Source organism: Apaloderma vittatum, unplaced genomic scaffold, assembly GCF_000703405.1.
Source record: "Apaloderma vittatum isolate BGI_N311 unplaced genomic scaffold, ASM70340v1 scaffold7356, whole genome shotgun sequence".
Taxonomy (NCBI): Eukaryota; Metazoa; Chordata; class Aves; order Trogoniformes; family Trogonidae; genus Apaloderma; species Apaloderma vittatum.
In genome coordinates, this window is record NW_009722255.1 from 32,962 (window position 1) to 55,674 (window position 22,713).

Consider the following 22,713-nt stretch of genomic DNA (forward strand, 5'->3'; position numbering starts at 1 on the left):
AGTGAAGGCTCCAGAGCGATCCTACAAATACCCAGAGGGAAGGAATGACAAAGATGGAGCAAGACCTTTCTCAGTGGTGCCCACTAAAAGGCCAAAGACTGTGGCTATAAACAGAAGTAAACAAAATTCCATCTGAACAAAAGGTGATGTTTACAAAAAAAACCCCAAAAAACCAACCAAAAAAAACACTGTCATTTTTTTTACAGTGAGGGTGGTGAAAAACTAGAACAGGTTGACAGAAGTGGCTGTGCAGTCTCCATCCCTGGAGACAGTCAGTGTGACTGGACACGGTTGTGGGCAACCTGCCCCAGCTGCCCCTGCCTTGACCAGGGGACTGGATGATCCTGAGAGGCCCTTCCACCCTCAAGGAGTGTGGTTGTAATCAGGCTACCATACAGCTTATCAGTTTAAAGCAAGCTTTACTATGTTTAGTCTACTCCAGTTGAGACCATTCTCTTATCAGAAAAAACAACTAATGCAGTTAATCATACTTCTTCGGGGAGTGCCCATGAAAGGCTGATACTTTAACATTCAGCAATCAAAAGAAAATAAAATTAATGTTCGGGTCATGCACTTGTTAAGAGTTTCTCAACCCTGCATTAACCGATATTAATGAACATGTTTGTTAAACTAACTTAAAAACATCTGTGGTACATTACCAGTGTTTGATGTTTACCCACAGGGGCTCAGACACATGGTTACCACAGTCCCACAAGTTATTATGCATCAGCAAACTGCAGTCCTGCTCCTGGCTGGCAGACAAGCTCTGACAGCTCTTGCTTTTACAATTTAAGACTAAGTCTCCTGTTAGCTCTATAATTATCTTTCCTACAGCAAAGTCAGTAGAAAGGCACACCTGTCTGCACATGAAAAAACCCATAGATTTTGAAACTCTAGGTTAAAAATAGTACTTTTCATTTCAGTAGACAAACACTTTTTCTTCTGAAGACTCATGATATTTTTTCCTAAAAAAATTTGGATACACAAGCATTAAAATTATTTCAAAAAGGACAGCTAAGCATCTTTTATATTTTTTTTCTCTTAAAAACATTATGGGACCCAACTCAGAAATAAAAAAAAGAATCAAGTAAGAGACTTTAGTGTTTTTTCAAGATAAAAAGGAATACAGTTTTGAACTAGGAAAAAAAATATTATGATAAAAACTTGCCATAGGACAAATACTGTAAGAAAATATTCATTACTACAAGAAGAAAAAACTAGGAATGTGTACAAAAATATCAAATTTTTGTATGGTAAAAGAAAATTTGCAGGCAAAAACTGTTAAAGTTAGCAGGAGACAATCTGTAAATGACGCAAAGTAGCCAGCTATTTGATTAGAATGATTTTGTCCACAGTGAAGTCTAAAAAAACTGAATCAGAATTACATCAGTAACTTATTCACAAAGATATATATCGATAGATTAATTTTAAATTTCTTAGTTTTGTATCATAAGAAGCATTTCTGAAGAATATGATGGAACACTAGATTCAATACTTGTTCATCAGTCTTTCTAAGAAAACATTAGAAAATACTTCTCTAAAATTAGAAGGAAATAATTTCCTGTTAAACAGCTTCTTTGTATGTTTCTCTAACTTGCTTTTGTATTTGCATGTAAACAGGTAACAGCTTAACAGAAAACAAAGAGAAACCTTGTCCTGGCTATTCATTTAGTAATTGATGGAACTTCAGAACTTAAGCTCCTTCCTTCTTGTTTTAAATTTTATAATCACAGGTTGGATTAAAAGTTTTAACTGTTGTAAAGTATTTCCTGAACATAAGTAATTTGCTTTTGTAGTACAGCTGCTTAAGTTACTCGAACTACAACCTCAGATATTTTTATATATTAGTTTATAACATCCTCTTGATGACAATCCACTTGAAGAAGGCTGAGGGGAGACCTTATTACTCTCTACAACTACTTGAAAGGAGGTTGTAGCGAGGTAGTTGTTGGTCTCTTCTCACAAGTAACAAGTGATAGGACAAGAAGAAATGGCTCCAAGTTGCACCAGGGGAGGTTTAGATTAGACATTAAGAAAAATTTCTTCCCCAAAAGGGTTGTCAAGTCCTGGAATAGGCTGCCCAGGGAAGTGGTGGAGTCACCATCCCTGGAGGTATTTAAAAGATGCATCGATGAGGTGCTTTGGGACGTGGTTTAGTGGTGGATTTGGCATCACCAAGTTAATGGTTTGACTTGATGATCTTAAAGGTCTTTTCCAACCTAAACAATTCTATGAAAATAAACTATTCAAATCAGATTGGTTAGTTGTTTTTCTGCCTGTGGAATAATGTCATCCAGAAGTATAGATATATGAAGAAAAAAAAAAAAATTAGTCTGCACATAGATCCCAAGTCTTCATTCAAGAACTGAGATCAGCAGCAACTAAGCTACCAAAGCAACTGGGACCTCCGTGTTTGGATGAGTTTGTCACATGTATGACATTGAGGAGAAAATTACTCACAGAAAAAGTTAGTGTAACAAAGTTTTCTGCAGAACTGTCCATCATCATCATCATCATCATCATAATAAGTAAGATCTATTTTGTGAGCAGCTGACAGTAAAGACAGTCCAGAAGTCACCATGAGCTCCCTAGAAAGTTTTACAGAAGCCAAGCTTCCTGAGGAATAAACATCCTAGTTCCTGATAGAACCTCTGGGAGAGCTAAAAACCCACCTATTCCTAAGCCTGACTGACCCTGTACACACTTTAAGAATGTACAGATATTTCTAGGAAAAAAAAGAAACAACAACTCAAAAACACTTCACACAGCACTAAAATACGAGACAATAACAGATATCATTAAACTTCCAAGATTAAATAAATTCAGAAGTTAGAAGAACAGAAAGTACAAAAGAAATTGAAACACTGAGAAGCTTGGACATAGAGCTGAAATTTTAAGTTGCACAGCAGGGTTTCTGCTCCTATGTAAAAAGGATCTCAAACTTGAAATAATTTATTTCCTAGCTTCTTCAGAAAAAAATTATGTTAATCAATCTTTTCAGTTATGCCAATTAATTATACTTTTAAGAGAAACAGAATTATAATTTGTAAAGTGTTCCTATATACTGAGCTAGGGTCCCAACCTGGTCACTTTCAAAATAAATATGTTCCTTTGTTTCAGGAGAAAACATTGCTCACACCTCTAACATGTTTCTCATAAAAAGTTGCCAATGGTCATCACCTGTAGTAGGACCAAGGAAAAACTGCCAAAAGAAGCAATCAAAACAAAGATTGCTCTTATGCTTCTGCTAACAAGAGGCAAGGAAGATGTGCAGAACACTGTACTATTTCTCAATTTCAAAGGTCACAATCTAAGTTGTGCTGCCATTCAGAGGGACCTCAGAGGGCTGGAGAAATGGATAGACAGGAACCTTAGGAAGTTCAATCAAAAGAAACGCAAAGGCCTACACTGGGGGAGGAATAACCCCAGGCATCAGTCCATGCTGGAGCGTGGTGGGATGGGGTCCAGGTGGAAAGCAGCTTGGCAGAGAAGCACCTGGGGTCCTGCAGGGCAAAAAGCTGAACATGAACCAGCAGTGGGTCCTTGGGCCAATAGCCTTGTGGGTTGCACTGGGAAAAGCATTGGCAGCAGGTCAGGGTCAATCCTTCCCCTCCACTCAGCACTGGTGAGGCACTCTGGAGCACTGGGTTCACTTCTGGGCTTCCCAGTACTTGAGAGACAGGGATATACTGGAGCAAGTCCAGTGAGAGGCCACAGATGTGATTAAAGGATTGCAGCGTCTGACCTATGTGGAGAAAGCTGGGGCTGTTCAGCCTGGAGAAGGCCCCAGAGAATTTTTATCAATGTGCAGAAGTAGCTAGTGGGGGGAGAATAAGTAAAACTGAGCCAAACTCTTTTCAAGTAGTGTCCACTCGAAGGACAGGAGGCAACAGGCACAAACTGGACTTGATGATCTCAGAGGTCTTTTCCAGCCTCAGTAATTCTGCGATTCTGTAACTGAAGCACTGGCAATTCCATTCAAACATAAGAATTTCTGTTTTACAGGGAGGACTGTCAAATAGTGAAACAGGTTTTCCATGGAGGCTGTGGGAGTCTCCATCCTTGGAGATGCTCAAATCCTAACTGGACACAGTTCCAAGTAACCTTCTCTAGGTGACTCTTCTTTGAACAGGTGTGTTGGACCAACAAAGTCCGGAGGTGCCTTCCAACCTCAGCTATTCTCTGATTCTGTGAAAAGCTTAGCTGATGTTCTAAAATGATGCTACCCTATTCAATCATAAATCTTTCATACTTTGCAATACTCTGTATTTTGAGCTTTCTAAATATGGTACTTTATTCCCTAGCCTCAGAAGTTAGGCTTATGATTTGTACTCTTCTAAAATAAGCACAACAAAGAGGAACCAGCGTGTGACAGCAGGAACCAGCGCATGACCAATGATAGGACTCTAGGAAGGCATCTGGGCATAGACTGTTTGTGATGACAAGCTATAATGCACCTCGCCCAGAAGTTTCAAAAGCAAGTGTTTAATATTTCTATGTCTTTTAACATCTATTAGATTTTTCACAAAGTTTACTGTTTGTTCATAGTTTCTATTTGCATCCACTAAATTTCGCAAACTTTCCACTACTACAATGTATCTGAATACCAAATTTCAATCAATCTTTCCGACAGCTACCAAACCTCAAAAACATTCCTCGGCCTCACAGTAAAACTGTTCATCCTCATTTGCAGGTTTACTTATAGCCTTCGCATATACGGGTGTTCTCAATTACCATTTCACTTGTCCCCTGATCAAACATTTTCCAGGAGACATTATTTAATTTATACACTGCTCTTGAATGCTTTCCATAAAGTGGAATTGAAATTGGGCAGAATAAAAGCAAGTACTGTCACCAAACTACATTCCTACCAAAACTCCCAAAAGAATCCGTGACACTGAGTTATCTAAACTATTTTAACCTTCAAAATCTGCATCTAAAATTTGACTTGGAATTTACATTTCTGCTAGATGCTTTTTGAGGTTAGAGATTGAACCTCATGTAGTTTGCATCTCCCATTACTGCACTATATTCTCCATTCTTTGTGTCACAACAACTTGCTAAGCAAAATTATACTGCTCATAGTAAGCTTAAATTGAACTCAGACTTCATTAAGCAACTTAATAGAAGATAGTGATCCTTCAAGAAGTGCTTGAAATAAAACACCAAAGATAAAGTATTTCTCTCCTTCAAATGCTAAGCAACGATATTACAAAGATGTTGTAAAACAACAGTGAACCTCGTGAACGCAGAATATCAGAAAGAATAAAAGGAACTTAAAAGAATGTTTTATGAAAGATATGTTTAAAAACCAGCCAGCAAAGGGAAGAAACACAGTTAATATTTGTAAGGCTGAGATCATGTTAGTTTACTAGTAACTAATTCCAATTGTTCTTCAAAACCAACAGAACAAGACTCGGATTCTGAAAACAGTATTAAAAAAAGGTTTACCCATCTAAATGAGAAAAAACACACTGAAGTCTTTCTACTCACTTGCCACTATCAAGGTGCTGTTGATAATGGCAGCCCGAAGAACAGAAAAGAAAAAGAACATCGTACTCTGTTAATTGATAACAGCCCAACAAGAACAAAAGCAGCATGCTGGTGGCAATGTAGACTGCAATTTAAATAATGTTTATGTGTAAATATTGTGCTCTGCAGATAAAAGGGCAAGCTATCCATTAAAACAATTACATATAAGAAAAACTGATAAAATACATGTATCTGAGTTCATGAAGTGGTACGCTATGCCTTGAAACAAATCTAGACAGAATTTACTGTTTTCTACTATGGATTTTTTTTCTATTTTTAAGCAGTATAATGTATATCACTGGCTGAAATCAACAAAAGCAACATGTATGCAGGAATTCATTATTATGTCATGTTCTATCTGTGCAACTCGTACAGCAAGTACACTATTAAGCATATTTTCAGCTAAAACATCTGAAGGACAATTTTCAAAACAAAGTATCACTTGTAAAACCATGAGTTTTTTAAAAAAGCACGATAACTTGACAATAGTTACGTCATAGTGAATAATACGAGTTAAATTCACAACTTACTTAGGAGTTGAAGGACCTCTTGGCCATGTTCCATCCTCATTCTTCTGTTCTATCACCAGTACCTACCACAAAAAGCATAATAAGAAAATTGAAATAAAAATATCAGTAGAATGCTTTCTGTTCCAATTTTTTAATGGATTTGCTGACACGTGACTGAGACAGAAATGTTTAAGTTACTATTCCTTGAGGTTCAAGAATATTCAATTCAATTACACTGCACCTTCCTCCTGCTCTGTTCATTTTCTTCTCCCTGCATCTTAATCTGTGCAACTTTGGATAAACAAGCTACTAATATTTCTGTGCCTCAGCAATCCACGGAGAAAATGGCAAGACCTTACTTCTCAAAGAGGTCAGAAGATGACTTGCAATGTCTAAACAGTATCTATGAATTTATAGAAATCACAGGCCTATACAGGCTTGCCAAGGAAGGGATATTTCTGAAGGAATTTTGCCTCATACACAAATACAGATCAGTAATAAACCAAACTATTTTCTTCCCTGATATCATACCTTTTTTGATTTGTTTGAGTTTTTTGTTTGGTTGTTTATTTGGGTTTTTTTGTGAAAGTGTTTTTCTGTGGGACCCTTGGCTAATGAAATTAATTTCAGTCAAGTTATTATTGGTACAAAAGGGAGCACAGAACACTCAGTCCTAAACACAGGCATTAAGTGCCATTTGAAAATGCCTTCGAGTATTTGAGGTATCTGCCCTATGCTGGCAGATATGACACAGCACCTAGAAAAAGCTCATGCCTTTCTGGGATAGCCAGATCATTTGAAACGGCAACTAGACTCCAATATTTAAACTGAATCTAACTCCTAATTTCCAACGCAACTAATCCTGCATGACCATATACCGATGTTTCAGGGTGCTAATTAACTGCCACGCTATGCCTGTGTGTATCTACACAGTGACATGTGTTCATATCTCTACTTATGCTCAACACCTTTACAAAAGTCATGCTGCCACTTGAAGCTATAAGCACATCTTTCAGTCTGAATACACTAAGACATGACATTGAAAACTAGTTTTCTATCATGGAAAAGCTTTCTGTTTGGAAAAGAGTAGCCTGCTATGTTTGGTCATGAATGCTGTAAGATTCTGCCACATTTCCTTCAGCTGGCTCTCAGTGACTACTAAATAAAAGGAAGAAATCTTAAGTCTAAATAGACTTAGAAGTTCAATGGAACACCTGAAGGCTCACTTCAGAAATCAACTGATAAATTCAAAACCTTTACTCAGTCACATACATAGTGTAGAATTACACGGCAAAAATAACCATTATGCTGGTTAGACTGCAATAGTCAGAATCATGGTTAGATTAGGAGGCTCAGAGAGAAAAACAACCACCTGGTGTGACAGCAAGTGCAACTGTCCAAACACTCATGGTCTACCTCAGCATTTAGCACGTTCAGAAACCATGGCTAAACTCGGTTCTGAACAGAATTTGTTTTGCTGCAAGTACAGATGTCACTTAGAGATCCCTCTACGGCTGAATTAGACCACGCTTGCTTCACAGTTAATGTTTCACTGGGACAGAGACAATTTGCAAGTTACATCTTCGACGCAAACCTGTTATGGGACATGTGAGCCCTTCCAGTAAGATCTCTGCATCATTAAAATTACCTGTGTGAGGGTTTAAGTGTGTGCAGCGTGCACCTGAAGGCCACAGCAGTTCAAGCTGTTTATTCTGGTGCACTACTATTTCCCTCCATGCCATAACAGAAAACTGAAGCACAGCAGAAATACTGCTGGCAAGTAGATTAGAGTAGAGCATTTCAAGGCAAAAGGAAATACTTTAATATAATCTCACCTACAATTTACTGTCATCAAATTTCATCCATTCATATTTGTAGCACCACAGCATGAACTACAGCTGTACAGCCAGTTCTGAAAACTAAAGAATCAAAGTAATAATCTGAGAAGTTATTCTAATGATAAAATTGTTCAATCAGTTTCACACTCATATATGTGTAGTCTTATTATCCAGTATTTGTTATTTAGAGTCATCTGGAAAGGTGAAAAAAACCCAAACTCGTAAGAAACACTTCCATAAAGGGATTTTAAAGTGATGAGACAGTCTCATGCTAAAGTAGGTTTTCAAACCGTTTTGTCTCTGTAGTTCTTATCTGAAATATTTTCATTTTTTCTTAACTTCTTTCTGAAATCTGGACAGTGGAATTCAAGTAGAAAATATTATTCTTTTAAGATACTAAAAACTTCTTCAAATTTTGGGTTTCATTATGGGAACATATTTCCGATCCTAGGAATACTTTTTTATTTCAGGTTTTACCAAATTCAAGTCAGCAATGTTACGTTCATCTACTTTTAATTCACCAGGAGAATTAAACTCATCTTTAATCCTGAAAATGCATTCAAATACTTTTATTTTGATGAATTTCTTTATAAAATTCTCTATCCTTAATGCACTCTATTAGTTGACAATTTGCATTTAAAAAGGAAAACTAACTAAGAAAGTCCATATTTTCATGAGCAAAAAAAAAAGTGTACAAAAAACCAAAATAATATTATACTGTACCTGTCCCTGGTATAAACCAGCATCTTGTATGGTACTGTCTGGTTTATTCAAAGGTTCAAAAGTATTACTCATGTATTTGTTCCACAATCTGGTCTCTTTTTCACCTGGAATATTGAAGATCTTTCTTATTTCTTTTTCAATTGTATCTGTTTTGAAAGGGAGAGAACACAAGTTTAGCATTTCACTACACAAACACTGTAAGTCTGAATAAAGCATCAGAACGACCTACTCTTTTCTTATATTCAAAACTGTAGAAAAAGCCATGAAACTGCATCATGATGTAGGGCAAGCAAGAAGCTGCAAGTTTGCTTCCCTTGAAGTAGTCAGATGACTATTTTATCCTCTCCTGAACGTCTTAGAAAAGCAGACCAAATAAAGACAAGTTGATAAATAGCAGGTGACAGGAGGTACCTAGGTACCCATCTACTCACTTCTCAGAGTGTGGTAACACAGGAGCATGGGTGGGTAGGAAACAATTAGAAGCAAGACTGGTGGCAAAACCAGGAGCAGGAAGTGCAAGCCATTCTGTTCCTGTCCCTAAATTAACCCCTTTTTTCTTTTTCCCCCCACTCTTCTGCTACCCATATTCCAGTGCAATTAGCACTACACCACAATACAGATGCGTAGTTTCATTTTCACACTCACAGAAATTAAAGACTACTCTGTATAAACGAAGCACATAGATTTATTTTAAAAGGATGATGAGAAGTTTTATGCTCCTGAAAGATGTAACATAAAAAGATCCACCAGCTCCTACTCTACCTGACAGGAATGTAATCAGTGTTACACAATTTTAACACAGTAGAACTGTTGTCTACAACAGAAATTTAAGAAGTGCATAATTAGTTCCATTCTCCTTATGCAAAAGTAGAGCTTATTAAGAAGTTCTTTAATCTGAACTAACATATACAGTGCTATACCACAGCAACCTCACTTAGATTATTATTATTTTATTTAAATTGGTATGCTTGTAAAGCCCCATGACAGCCAAGTCTCATAACAGCTAACATAGAAAATTAAACAGGAGTCAAGAAATGCACCATTTATTCCTGATGATCACTGAAAACATAATTACAAAAATAGGCACTGTAAGCTCTTTGAGAGACATTCTCCTTAAGCCTCAGGACAAAACACCAGCGTGTCAGCTCGTCCAACATTCCCCTTGGTCCCTTTTACTTATGATTATTATTTTCTCGTCTATTATGTTAAATCTGAAAAGTCAAAATAGACCTGAAACTCAAAGTACCTTGTAAAAATCTAGCCATTTTTAAAATGCATGACAACTGGCCAATCCGCTATTTGTAGATATTATAGGCAACTGAATACAACTTCCTTCTACACCAGTTAACACACATTTTAGTATGAAAGCAAGTGTTAGACTGGATCATCTGTTTTTGTAATAGAGATGATATGTAGGCAAGGTAGGTGCTATAAACAAGGCAACTGAATGTTACTTTTTTATTTGACTTTTTTATTTTAAAAAAAATCATGTAATATCTGAATCAATACTCAACCAGTGATTTCAAACAACTGCATTTGAATGTAAGAATGAATCTAGTCAGTAATAATCTTCCCTCCGCAAATAATCCACATTTATAAGTAGTTTTCACTAAAAGAAGAATTTACAAAAGACAATTTTTCATTATCTTATGAATACCATCACAATTAATTACTTGAGCATTGCAGCCTGGATTCTTCGCAAGTACTAAGTCAACGTTTATGTTAATTTTTAACATATTCCATCTTCACTAAAAAAAAACAGAGACAAGAAGCATTAATCCCATCAGATGACCACACGTTATGGCCAAGACTCTGGGGAAAGCATGTTCCGTCTGACTATCCACCTAACTTCAAGACTGTGAAACTAAAGTTCTTTTACATACTTCCACAAATGTAAGTAATGCACACTTTATGATTCTCTCCTCTGCCTACCTCCACCTAGGATATACCTTATATTGCTAAAATAAAAAAAAATCCACAACAAAACCAAACAAACCCCAAACAGTTGCATGATTATGATTTAAGTATTATTTTGCAAGACTATATGGAAGAGTCTTGATGAGATGCTGGAGACGGATCAGTGGATTCTAACAGAAGCAGATCCTGGCCCCTGAAGACTAGTGCTATCACAAATACTAGTGAAAAGAACTGTAGTAAAATATTAATCTGTACTATGAAACAGCTATACCACCTTCCTAAAAAAGAGAAAGGCTAGTCACAGAACAATTTGTTTTTGAGGATGGCAAGTTCTGCATTCTTGTATTCTGCAGCAAATTAAAGGGAAAGATAAACCAAAACCATTCACCAAGGTATTTTACTAGCAACACTCAAAAAGTACATTAGGTGCAGAGCCACTGGTGTAATCTTCTATAAAATCCACTACCTCAGTTTTGGAATTGTTTTATGGCATTGCAGACACAACCTGACTCCTATTCGTCCATAACAGAGGCTACAGACAAGCTTTCCGTCATTCTGTGGTTCGCAAAACTCCTGAATAAAGGCAGGAAAGGCCGACACATTAGTCAACTACTTCGCTCTTATTATACTTTCATACAACTAAGACTCCTGACTGAATCATTATTGCATTTCCCCTCAGAAGCCCTGATGCTCTACAGGATCAGCAACAATAACTAGATTGAAGTGCTGCCTGAACTACATCTATTGTCTGCTCATATTTTTTTTGGAATTAAAACCCCTTCCCCAAGAGAGTTAGTCACCAATCAGTCTCAGAGTTAGTATGTACTGCCTGCAAGGCCAGAGTCCTCAACTGTAAGAGATTCCTGAGAAGGATCGAAGAGCACATTCAGTGTGCCCAGTACCACCCCAAGAAAAAGTCTGGCATTATTAGGTCTGTCCTTTCTAATTATTTTTTCCTACCTTGTACTAACTCCTGGACATACAGGTTAGCTTGGTTTCTATCTGAGTTGGAAACCAAAGGTATTCCAGGAACAACACAAATTTCAAGGCTGGTGGGTAAATTTTATATTATACTTAAGGAAAAGGGGGAAAAAAAAGTCACCATCTTATTAGTGGATGATAAAAGAAAAACCTCAGGAATTATTTAATTTTTTTCAGTATTATAAGTGCTTTTAATTTTTCTACCTCTTGTTTTAAGATAAAAACTTTTGGATGTCCTGGGATGGCCCTGTTTGGTTCTCTGCATAAGAAGTTTCAGCTTCAGAACGGGGCTGTTTTTAAGGCTCTCCAGAGTGTGTCATCCACATCTCAGGAAAGCAAATAAGGCCCAGGTCTGGAAAGGGGTTGTCAGTGAGCCCGGCTGTTTCTCATTACCCTTTATGACAATTTTATCATAATTGCTATTTTCTCTCTGCTACGAAAAAAATGAATACACCTCCAAGCAACAGTCATTCCAAACTGCCCTGCCTCTGATGAGAAAAAGAAAATACCCAAAATTCATGCACTACCTACAATTCCAACGGTACAATTAAATTCAGTATAGCTGCAAAATAGCTTGTATTTAGTCCTCATGGAAGGATAACGTTAAACTGTTATTCCCAAGCTTTTGGGTTTGCTTAGAGAGTAACGAAGCACATCTTACCAAGTTAAATCACATACAACTCTGAACCCTTGTTTCAAGGGCAAATTTCACAATTTTTACGGCTTTTATTCTAATACGAGCAGATGATTACTTGCTTAACAAAGATTAAAATTTAAGACAGTAAAATGTTTCTGTTTTTAAAGTAAGCAATCAGCAAAGAGTTAAAAGCTAGCAAGTATCAGTCACCTGTAACACAAAGAGAAGCAAAACCTGAAAAAACGACATTGTTGTCAAAGAATATAAACAAAGAGTAATGGCTGGGCATAAAGTTCCAAGGGCATAAAATACAATTCTAACTGCACAAATACACCTGATTGAAAGATTCTAATCTCACAAATACACCAAAAAATTGACTTTATACATTCAGCAATATCTTTGCATATGTTCTGACTGCTATTTTCAAAGACCAATGTTATCTAAATACAGTTTTCAAACAAGGGACAATGCTCAAAGAGCCGGTAAAATAACTACAAACAAAGATAAGGTAAAGATTTAATACAGGACTCAGTTACTGGAAAAGATTGTGCCTGGCCTGCCACTTCACAACCCAAAAGAATACTGCCTTTGTAGGTTGCCTTTCACTGTTAATTTATAAATTCAATTCATTCTAATGTTTTGTAATATATGCTTCTCATTTTTATGACTAAAAAGCATTGGCTAATAAAAAACACAAGTGGACACACATGAAAAAAAGGTATCTTACACACCAAAAGCCAGAAAAATACTGTGTAATTCAATAAAGATAATGAAAAGCATCACACTGCTCACTTCCTGAGAAGCGCAAACGTCTAGAGTTACACTGATACCTACATAATAAAATGCACACTTTTAAAAGGAATTGTATTAACCCCCTAAATATTCCCAATTGTTTAACTTTCAATTTTGACCCAAGACTAGTCCCATCCTTTTTTAACAGTTACAATATCTATCATTTTACCTAGAGACCTATTTATTCAGAACTTGCCACCAAGCACTACTTAAACAAGTAACAATCATGTATTTTTCAAGAGAATTGTACATACCTATTGTATCAGCTTTACTAAATCTTCGTGTGACAACATTATTCATATTTCCATTTTCACAAAGTTTTAATTCTGTTAGATATACTTCCACTTTGCAGTGCTTCACAAACATACCCTGTTCAACGACCTGAAAAACAGATTTGGATCAGGTATCAGTCCGAGTATGTTTTCATATACACACTTCAAAATATTTTTGAAAACTCTTCAAGAAACTGAAGTCCAGGAAATGTAAGACATTTAATAAATGCAAAAAAATAGAACTACAATTGTCCTAGCACTTTTTAGAAATACAATACACTAAAAAGTGATTTTTTTTTCCCAAGATCACGTCTTACCTCTGTATAACACCATTACCATGACTTTCAAAGTGTTATGTACAGTGGAAACCACAAAAACGCATGCTTAACAAAAAGATAATGTATTTGATCAAAAGATAAAAAACACAATAAGTTATTTTTATTACAAAATACATTTGTTGTATGCTACTTCCTCAAAACATGAAGAACTGGTTTTCAAAGTTAAAGAATACTTATCAAAACCAGGATACACACTAATAAAATCTCTATACCACATTTTTAAGCAAAACCTACAAATCTTCCTCTTACATTCCGATAACAAATACACTCATTTGATATTTCAGCTACTCATTACAGTTCTTTATTTTATGTTAATTTTTCTAGCACCTCTTACAAAATAGTAAAGTATACAGGATTTTTTTTTTAATAAAAGTAAAAAAATATTCAGGGTCACCTCTTAAATGTTTTTCCTTTTGATCTTCCAAAGTGTAACTGCAGTACTTAGTCATGTAGACGGTTCCAAAAATAACCATCGGCCTGATATGTGATACAGCTGACAAATATGGAAAAAAAAAAAAAAAGCCACGAGCTAATTGCTAGGAGAGATCTATTTGCTGCACAAATATAACTTGTATGCATGTGCCATAGGAAAAAAAAAGTGAATGATTTCACTGCTGTTCAGCAGTTTCTCCTAGCTTTAATGACTGCCAACCACGACTTTTAAATAAAAATGCATCTTGATTTGAACAGCTTAGTGGAGTTTTCAGCTACTAGAGTAACAACAAAACAGTTGCAGTAAACAAAATTGTGCAGTATGGCTAAGACGTTTCTGAGAATAAAAGTACTTTAGCAGCAGTGTTACCACATCCTACGCCGTAATGTTTTTTGACGCAGACCAAATACAACATCGTATCAGTTTAAAATTTGGATCCACATTTCAAAAAAATAAGATGTAACAGAAGGGATGAATAAAATAAATATCATCCCACCTCTGTGAAAGAAACATTAAGGAAGACAGGAGAAAGAATAATGAACAAATGACAAAGGAATCAGAAAGAAAAATTCTGAACCAAAATACGAGTCTCAAGGGATAACTACTGTTCATATCAGCAAAAAATAATGAAACTATGCCAGTTTACCTGGTCACTCATGACATTTCACAAAGTTTTCTAGTCAAGTTCCCTCCAAGCAGAAGGCAAGTTCCTTGAACTTCCCTTGTCTCTCCTTTCATTTCGCCCCCCCAAAGTGAAAAATTTACAGAACTTTTCCTTTACCATGACAATTGGAAGAGCATTCAGTTTGCTGAAATCCATCTTCAAGAAAAACAGTAATAAGTTGATAACAGATATATCTTTAAAAAAGGAGAGTAATTTTAATGGATTTCAGCTCTTACAGAACTAGAGAAAGAGACATTCCAGGGATGTCTCTTTAAAAAAAAAAAATAAATCTTATTTTAATAAGAAGAACATTTGGAAAAAAAAAAAACCCAAACAACCCAATAAACTACTTGTATTGCTGACCAAATGAATACTGAAGACACAAAATTTCTTCTACAGCTAAATCTAGCATCTTGTTTGAAAGAAATGCACTTCCAGTAAGTGGCCATCATGCATGTAGTTAGGCCATACTCAGTGTCATAGGAGAAAAATAAAAGTTATATTACACCAGAAGTCACATAAAACTAAATTCTAACTAAAATACTCTTGCAGCAGTTTTTCAGGAATTAAAATAAAGATTCTTGTAACTGAAAGAACATGCCTTAACAGTCAACTTAGAAATTGCAAACATACCAAAACGTATTTTAAAACTTAATTAAGTCCAGAGACGATGCAACTGTAATCACCAATCCAAAAATTTTAAAAAATAATACAAAGAGAAATGACTGTATGGTCAATAAAGTGGTAAAACGCCATAGCACCTTCATAACAAGGATGGTATAATCTGGAGCAAACAAAAATTAACATCAAAGATGTTAATTTTTAAGTATCACATACTGAGAGGGCCACAGTATCTACCATTCCATGGACTACTATTTGTGTTGAGGTAAGCTTTTTGATTAACTCCCAAAGCAAGTTGCTGAACGGAGAATACTGTGCTTAGGAGAAAAGGAATTACCAATTTCTAATAATGTTAACAATGGCAAAGAAGCTAGACTTTTCACCAATACAGTCAATATAGTTTTAAGGTTTTATACTTAATTACAAAACCATCTGCATTAATAGACTAACCAGCTTCTAAAGCAAGTTCTTCTCGAGGGCTTACTTTCAGAAAAAAAATAAAAATCCTTTGTGTCCCTGTTTCTCAATATTAAAAACTTAAGCCTCTAAAATCTGAATAAAAATTTGATATCTGTAAGCTACTAAAGTAGAAAATGTCTTCATGATTATCATAGGCCAAGACTTAAAATCTAACAAATTCGTGTGCAACTCCAGCTACTTGCAGGACTATATCTGAACCACATTAATTCCAGTAGGTTATTTAAAAGTACCTTGCGTGCAATTGGCTCTTGTCCTTCCATCAGCGTGTACCAGCTAACTAGCCTATTCCAGCCTTCGGTTGGCAAAAGGATGTAGTCCAGCTCATCAATGAGATGTTCCTTGAGAGACTGAGAATCGCCATCTAGAAGAGAAAGATATTTTCACTTGAATACTGTAATTCTGTTACTTAAGTTCTTAATGTAACATTTTTCATATAAATGGCAGCCAAAATATTTTCTGAGTCCCAGTTATGTTATCAGTACTACGGTGCTGAAAACAAGACTGTTCTGAAACTATTCAGGCAAGCTATGAAGTTCATGCATAGCACACCTATAGTATTTCTACACTCAGGAACCCAAGTGACAACTCCATATCCTTGTGCAGCCAGAAGCACCTAACTTGTTACCATACACCACCATAGTCTTCAGAGAAACCAACCTATTTCTCCACCCACTTTGCACGTATTCCCACACCACCATGGCTACTTTCATCTCTTGATGCAGTTGCATCCTTCACTGAAAATGCAGAACTGGGTAGTTACAGTAGATCCAAGACAAAGTTTGAAGTCATTCACTCCATGCCAGACTGGGAAATTAACATGGTAAAACTCTCATACTCAAAGGATCCTACATGCTCTGAAAACACAGTCCCTACAAAATTCCTCACAGGGACAGTGAGTTGCAGCACATGAAAGTACAACTTGGCAACGTAAGTAGCCTGCTTTTAGCTTTGGTTCAAACCTTACTAGAGCAGTAAGACAGCAGCTATCCTATATGTGTAAGAAGCAATTCCAGATCTGAGTCACCGTGAGCCCCAGACACCAGGGCAGCTGTCTTTCCATTTGGAAGTAACCAGTTACAGGCCAGCAAACCCCTCTCAGTACAGAAAGAGATCAAACAAGGAGACCCACATATTCAGCTCCAAGAAATGAATCAAGATGACAAACTTAATGAAGTATGAAAATAAACAGGCTATGTATAAAGAATAAATAGACTGTAATAATATTTATTTCAATTGTCTTATGTGAATGAACTGCAGAATTACACTGCACAATTAAAACTGAGCATAAAAGTAACCTCAAATAATCTCAAATTGCTTCAAGTATTGGTCTTCCTCTTTCATTTTCTTTTTTTTAAAGTAATACTTCTAAGCAAAATTAATATTGTTACCTTCATTTTTATGCAAGGACAAATATAAATGCATGCTATGCGCATATGAAAAGCACTAAGGTCTTCTCATTTGATCTTATTTCTATACTTCTCTTGTTTTTCCTTTGCACAGATTGAGCAAACACAGCATAACGTCCTGAACATTAAAAAAGGCACACGTAAAGATTAAAAATCCTTTAATAATAACTATTCAAATTTTTTTTCTGTTGTTGTATAAGAAATTAACAAAACACATTTCAACATGACCTTTTCCGTAGGAGGGCAACACTACTGAGGACATTTCAGAGATGTGCTCAGCTCCTCGTTGGAAGAGTGAACATGATTCAGCTTACCAAGACTCTAGAAATCTCCCTACTCTATCTGCACTTCCTCACATTCAGTTGCTTTAAAGTGCTTGCGATTTTAAGGAAAAATACGGGGAAAAAACCCAATGCTTTTTACTTTAATCACCTGAATAGTGAAAATAAGGACAAAGAAGGATGCACAGCTTTCTTTTGCTCCTATTATCACTGATGCTGACTCTCTCTTTCCTTCTCCAGCTGAAGTACCTTGAAGCTCATGGGAGATATATATCGATTTCAGCTTGTCTAAGTGTCCAACACTTGTTGCTACCAGTAGCTGCTCAGAGGTGGTAAAGAGATACTGTTTCCCTAACATGCAATCTCTGCAGTTCAGAGATGACTTCATGCTTGTCGAGAAGGCACAGTATGTTTTGCAAGCATTTTTTCTGCCAGAAATGGTAAAAGGCTTAGGAGGAATAGCTAATCAAAAAAACCCCTAACAAAAGCCCCAAAATACCGGCAAGCATTTATTAGAATTACAAAGTTATTTTAGAAAGAGGGGATAATCAAGTTCAGAAGCAGTCAAAGTATTTGTTGCAATCTTAGCAAGAAGAAACAAAAAGAGCAACACAGTAGGCAAAACAAGGAAAACAGAAGAAAACTTCAGAATTTGGATTCCACTTTGGGAGCCACAGTATCTACATTTCTTAAGCAAAAAGTAGAACGGAATTTCATATGAACGTCTCGGTGAACATGAATCATAGAATCATAGAACAATTCAGGTTGGAAAAGACCCTTGGGATCATCAAGTCCAACCATTGACCCTACACTACAAGGTCACCCCTAAACCATATCACCCAACACCACATCTAAGTGACACTTGAACACATCCAGGGATGGCGACTCAACCACCTCCCTAGGCAGTCTGTTCCAGTGTTTGACCACTCTTTCTGTGAAGAATTTCTTCCTAATGTCCAGCCTAAACTTGCCCTGTTGCAACTTGCAACCATTCCCCCTGGTTCTGCCCCTAATCACCTGTGAGAAGAGACCAGCACCAACCTGAGGAACTAGATCTTCTGTACATCCCTGTAGTATGTCTTGCAATGAGGCAGACATTTTAGTGATACTTTTCTGTTGCAATGTAGCAAGATCCTTTACCCTCAGTGAGGCAACATCAGCTCATTCTCCCTTCTGTATCTATCAACTATATATATATATATATATAAAGATTTCTAGATGTGCAAAGCACTCTGTTAGTTGGTCTGCATTATTTATAGCTTAATCTACATACAGTTTCAGATTATGTTACTGTGTGTGTGAACCCTGTATTGAGGTTATCTGTCCAAATCTAAAGTCACGTTAGCCATTTTGCTAAAGGCTCCTGAAAACCTGTATTCTATCGTTTTGACCTCTGCCAATACTCCTTTCAAAATAAACACAGCATGGGTGTTTATAAATTTTGCTTTTTGCTCTTCCTGATTCTAAAACTGTGACTCTGTACTGGCACTGGTATCATGCACCTAGTGGCTGTCTGACATCTGCTGTTCCTGTGCAGAGGCAGTCTTAAAATCAAGGGCATTAGCGCTCAGCAAATATGAGCTGTCTCCTTCACCTGCTGGGAAGCAGCAATCCTCTGTGCTAGGTTTCCTATGTAGCATAAACTGAACCTGGAAATGCTTGGTTTTAATCCTGTCTTTGGCACCTACGATGCACTAGTTGCTCTTCATATTGCTCTCCCTCAGTGTCAGGTCTGAAAATTTGCATCTGATTTAAAGAATCAAATAAGCTAAAACGGGCACCCTTTCTCAGATACTTTGCAGTGTAATGCAGTCATAAGGAAAACTATTATTAAATTCAAGAAAGACTGATTCTGAGAAACTGAAGCAGTATGTCGTGCTTATATTACTTAAATGCTGTTCCCTTATTTCCAGAACACTTAGATGAAGTGAGAGCAGTGAAAAGTAAGAGAGATCTCGGTTAATCTCAACATATGCAAAAAATGTTGGATGTAATGGAATACACAGGAGTCGTCTTCAAAAGAAGAGATTTATAATCAGTTTATGATTAGCAAAGAAAGCGCAAAGAAGTAGTCATTTAGAGTAGCTGATGGTTTATCATAGAAAACAATGTTGCACATGAGGGAATAAAGTTGTGAAAAAAATCACACAAGAAGAAATGTTAGGGGTTGTTCAAAGACAGAACGGAATGCAAATTGTATCTTCCCGTTGTAAACTCCTGTAGCAATGTCGGATCAGTGCATAAACACAGTATGAACCTTTTAAAGAGATACGTTGGCCTGCAGATGACGTATTTGTGGTTTTCTTCCCATGCTTTGCTCCCAGTTGTAAAGGAACCACCATATACGTAGTGTTGAGAGGGTCAAGTAAGAGTTGATAGCGCAAATTGTGCATTATTTCAGCAAATGTTTCTTGTATGTAGTTCTGGAATAGAGATTTTTTTTTTTTTTCTGTAATCAGTCAAGAGAGTTTTGAACCAAAATCTGACTCTCAAAAATTGTTACATGTACAGCTAGGATGAAACAGCCTGGGGAGGAAAAAAGGAAAGTACCTTTTAAGCAGGTACAGTGAATGAAGTCTCATTTATTAGATCACATTAATTATATTTATCTCCATGAAGAACTGAATTCTTATTTACCTCATTGCAAGATACACTACAAGAATGTACAAAAGATCTAGTTCCTTATATTTCAGAAAACAAAACACATCACTCACCTAGAGCAAAAAGACCTTTTAAGTTCATGAATGGAAGAGAACATATAGATTCATATGACAATACAGCACCTTCTTCAAAGGCACCAATACTTGTCACTGTCAGACATCCACACTCACACTGACAACCAGTACAACACAGTATGACAAGTCCTATGAAAGAGGTAATCATCTCTAACATTTAACTTGTAAAATAATGAGATATTAATTATAGTTGAGAAGTTTTGAATGAAGAAAGTCAGAGTTCATCACAAGCCCCATGAAACTGTAAGAATTTGTATTACTATGTGCAAACACATGATGGGGTACTATTACGTTACCTGTAATTGCAAAGAAGGAAGCCCATTACCTGCTAGATTTTGTATCCACTAGATTTTGCAGATTAAATATTAACAGCTCTATTAGTATTTCAATACTGGACATTAAATACAGAATTTCATCGAAAGATTAAAATATCTGGGAAAGTATTCTGAAACCTGTGTCTGCAAATCTGACTATAATTCAGCAGAAGTCAGACGTGAGTATAGCAGTGACAGAGTTTAACCACACTTAGAGGACCATAAAAATTAGAAAATTATCATTACACACCACTTTGTATCACCACTAAATGCAATATATCTCTTTTTCAGTTGTTCCAGAATCAAAGGAATATCTTGGGGGCTCATTTACAAAAAGAAATTTTTAAAGTTCAAATTAAAAATGTTACTTTAAATCAACTAATTTAGTTAAGCTAAAAAAGTCTTGGTGAACTCGGGCTAGCTCTCTGTAAACTTGACTAAATTTCAATTCCCAAGGTATCCCAAAGTATCACTGTAAACCAGAAATTTGTACATTATTAAATATTCTGTTACCATTGCAAAGAGGTTCCAGTAATTTTATTTAAAAAATTGTAATTTGTAAGGGAAATCTATTCCAGTTCCCTTGTCACGGTCTGAAAACAAACAAAAACCATCATCTTCACATATGCTGAGATTCATTCACACTATCAACTACAAAAGATGAACAATCTGTGGCAAATTTGCACTAGATGTTAGTACGCAATCAGAAGCAGTTACCTTTGAGAAGTCCAGAATTATCAATAGGACCAGGGTACACATTCTGATCTCCCATCTGGTATTTGTCCCAGCTGTCAAAACCAACATATTTTTTCCACTGTTTGAACCAGCGACTATCCACTAGATACCTTAAACGGAAGAAGACAAACAAGTTAATTATTGGCATGCTACTACTTCCTACAGTACAAATTAATTCATGTTAATGCAACCTGTATTCAGCAGCCTTGCAAAACGGAGCAGGTTTTTCTCTCTGATCTGCTAACCATTATCAGCACCTCCTACTAACAAGGACATTAAGTGTGGGCTATTAAAGATCCCACTAATTACAGAGGGCAAGTGCAGTTTTGCGAGACTGCCAACACAGTATATCAGAAGCTAAAGAAAAGCAATTTCAAAACACATTTCCCTTTTTAGCATGAAGTATCATCAGCTTCAACTCCTGTTTTCAGTTTGTGAATATAGGAGATTCAAGTTAAAACTTTATAATTAGACAGCCCTTTAAAAATGAGAGATAACTTCTAGTACAATATTTTTTCCTGCTGGAGTTTTATTTATAACACTTATATGCAAGTTGAGAAACTTGTGAATTCTGATGTCCTGTCAAGAACCAGAGAGCCTAAGTGTTTTCTTCCTTTGAGTCAGCATTAACATACGCAGTAAATGTTCAGCTTTTGAGGCAGCACTAGATGTTCCTCCTACATATAATTACCAAATTCACACTTCCACATAAAGGGCTATCTCTAAACTCAGCTTCACAGTACTTCTACCCAAATTAAACTGCTGTCAGTGTGGCTTTTACAAAGCCCAGTGCCACCTACATTTCATATCTTAAAGAAATTCTGCAGAAAAAGATAACAAATTTGTTCAGTGATCCTCAGATTTTATTGTCCATTTTAAAAAACACTACCTTCATTATTTCTCTTTACTAAAAATATCCTTCTTCTGTCTGGTCTGTCCCAATCCTTTTGCTTCTACCCTAGCACATGTCAGAGTACCACCATCGGGATGAAAAGTAAGGTCAAACTAAAGATCCTTGTTCTTTTCTCTATTATTTGACTACTGAATTCTTATTTGCAGCATAGCAATAATATGCTATTGAACCTTGAAGACATCTTAGAACTTCCCAGTGATTCAAATACTAGTCTGCTAATACATATAGCTCTATTAGGCAATCATTCTGTAGGAATTACTCATGAACACTGTGGAAAAACACAGAACAAAAACATTAGCACCCACAACTGCTGTAACCGAAGTAGTACCAAAACATCGTGTGAGTACAAATTTAACTGAATAGGTTTTGAAAAATACATTAGCCGAGCCTTAAATTTGTGCTTCTAAATGATGTAACCACAATAAGAATTAATAAACCTAAGATACATAAGTCGACTCATTTCTTCTCCACAAGTCCAGTTTTTCTCTCTTGCATAAACAGATTAAGCCTGGAGTGAGCATTCAGAAGTACTCCTAGTACACCTCCAGTAAACAAGGAATTACTACTGAGTAGTTCTCCGTAAGTGGGCTCC

General features: G+C 36.3%; 1 protein-coding gene across 1 annotated transcript in view; it reads right to left on the reverse strand.

Annotated features, from left to right (window-relative positions):
- The window catches only part of USP15 (ubiquitin specific peptidase 15), a gene marked incomplete at its 5' end in the record, with an annotated part of 48,941 nt that extends 27,623 nt beyond the window's left edge, over positions 1-21,318 (reverse strand). The window contains 5 exons of the mRNA XM_009871709.1: positions 6,063-6,124; positions 8,603-8,748; positions 13,184-13,310; positions 15,968-16,098; positions 21,191-21,318. Of these exons, the coding sequence (XP_009870011.1) occupies positions 6,063-6,124; positions 8,603-8,748; positions 13,184-13,310; positions 15,968-16,098; positions 21,191-21,318 (594 nt within the window). The remainder of the gene's footprint in view (positions 1-6,062; positions 6,125-8,602; positions 8,749-13,183; positions 13,311-15,967; positions 16,099-21,190) is intronic.
- Positions 21,319-22,713: the final 1,395 nt, after the last annotated feature.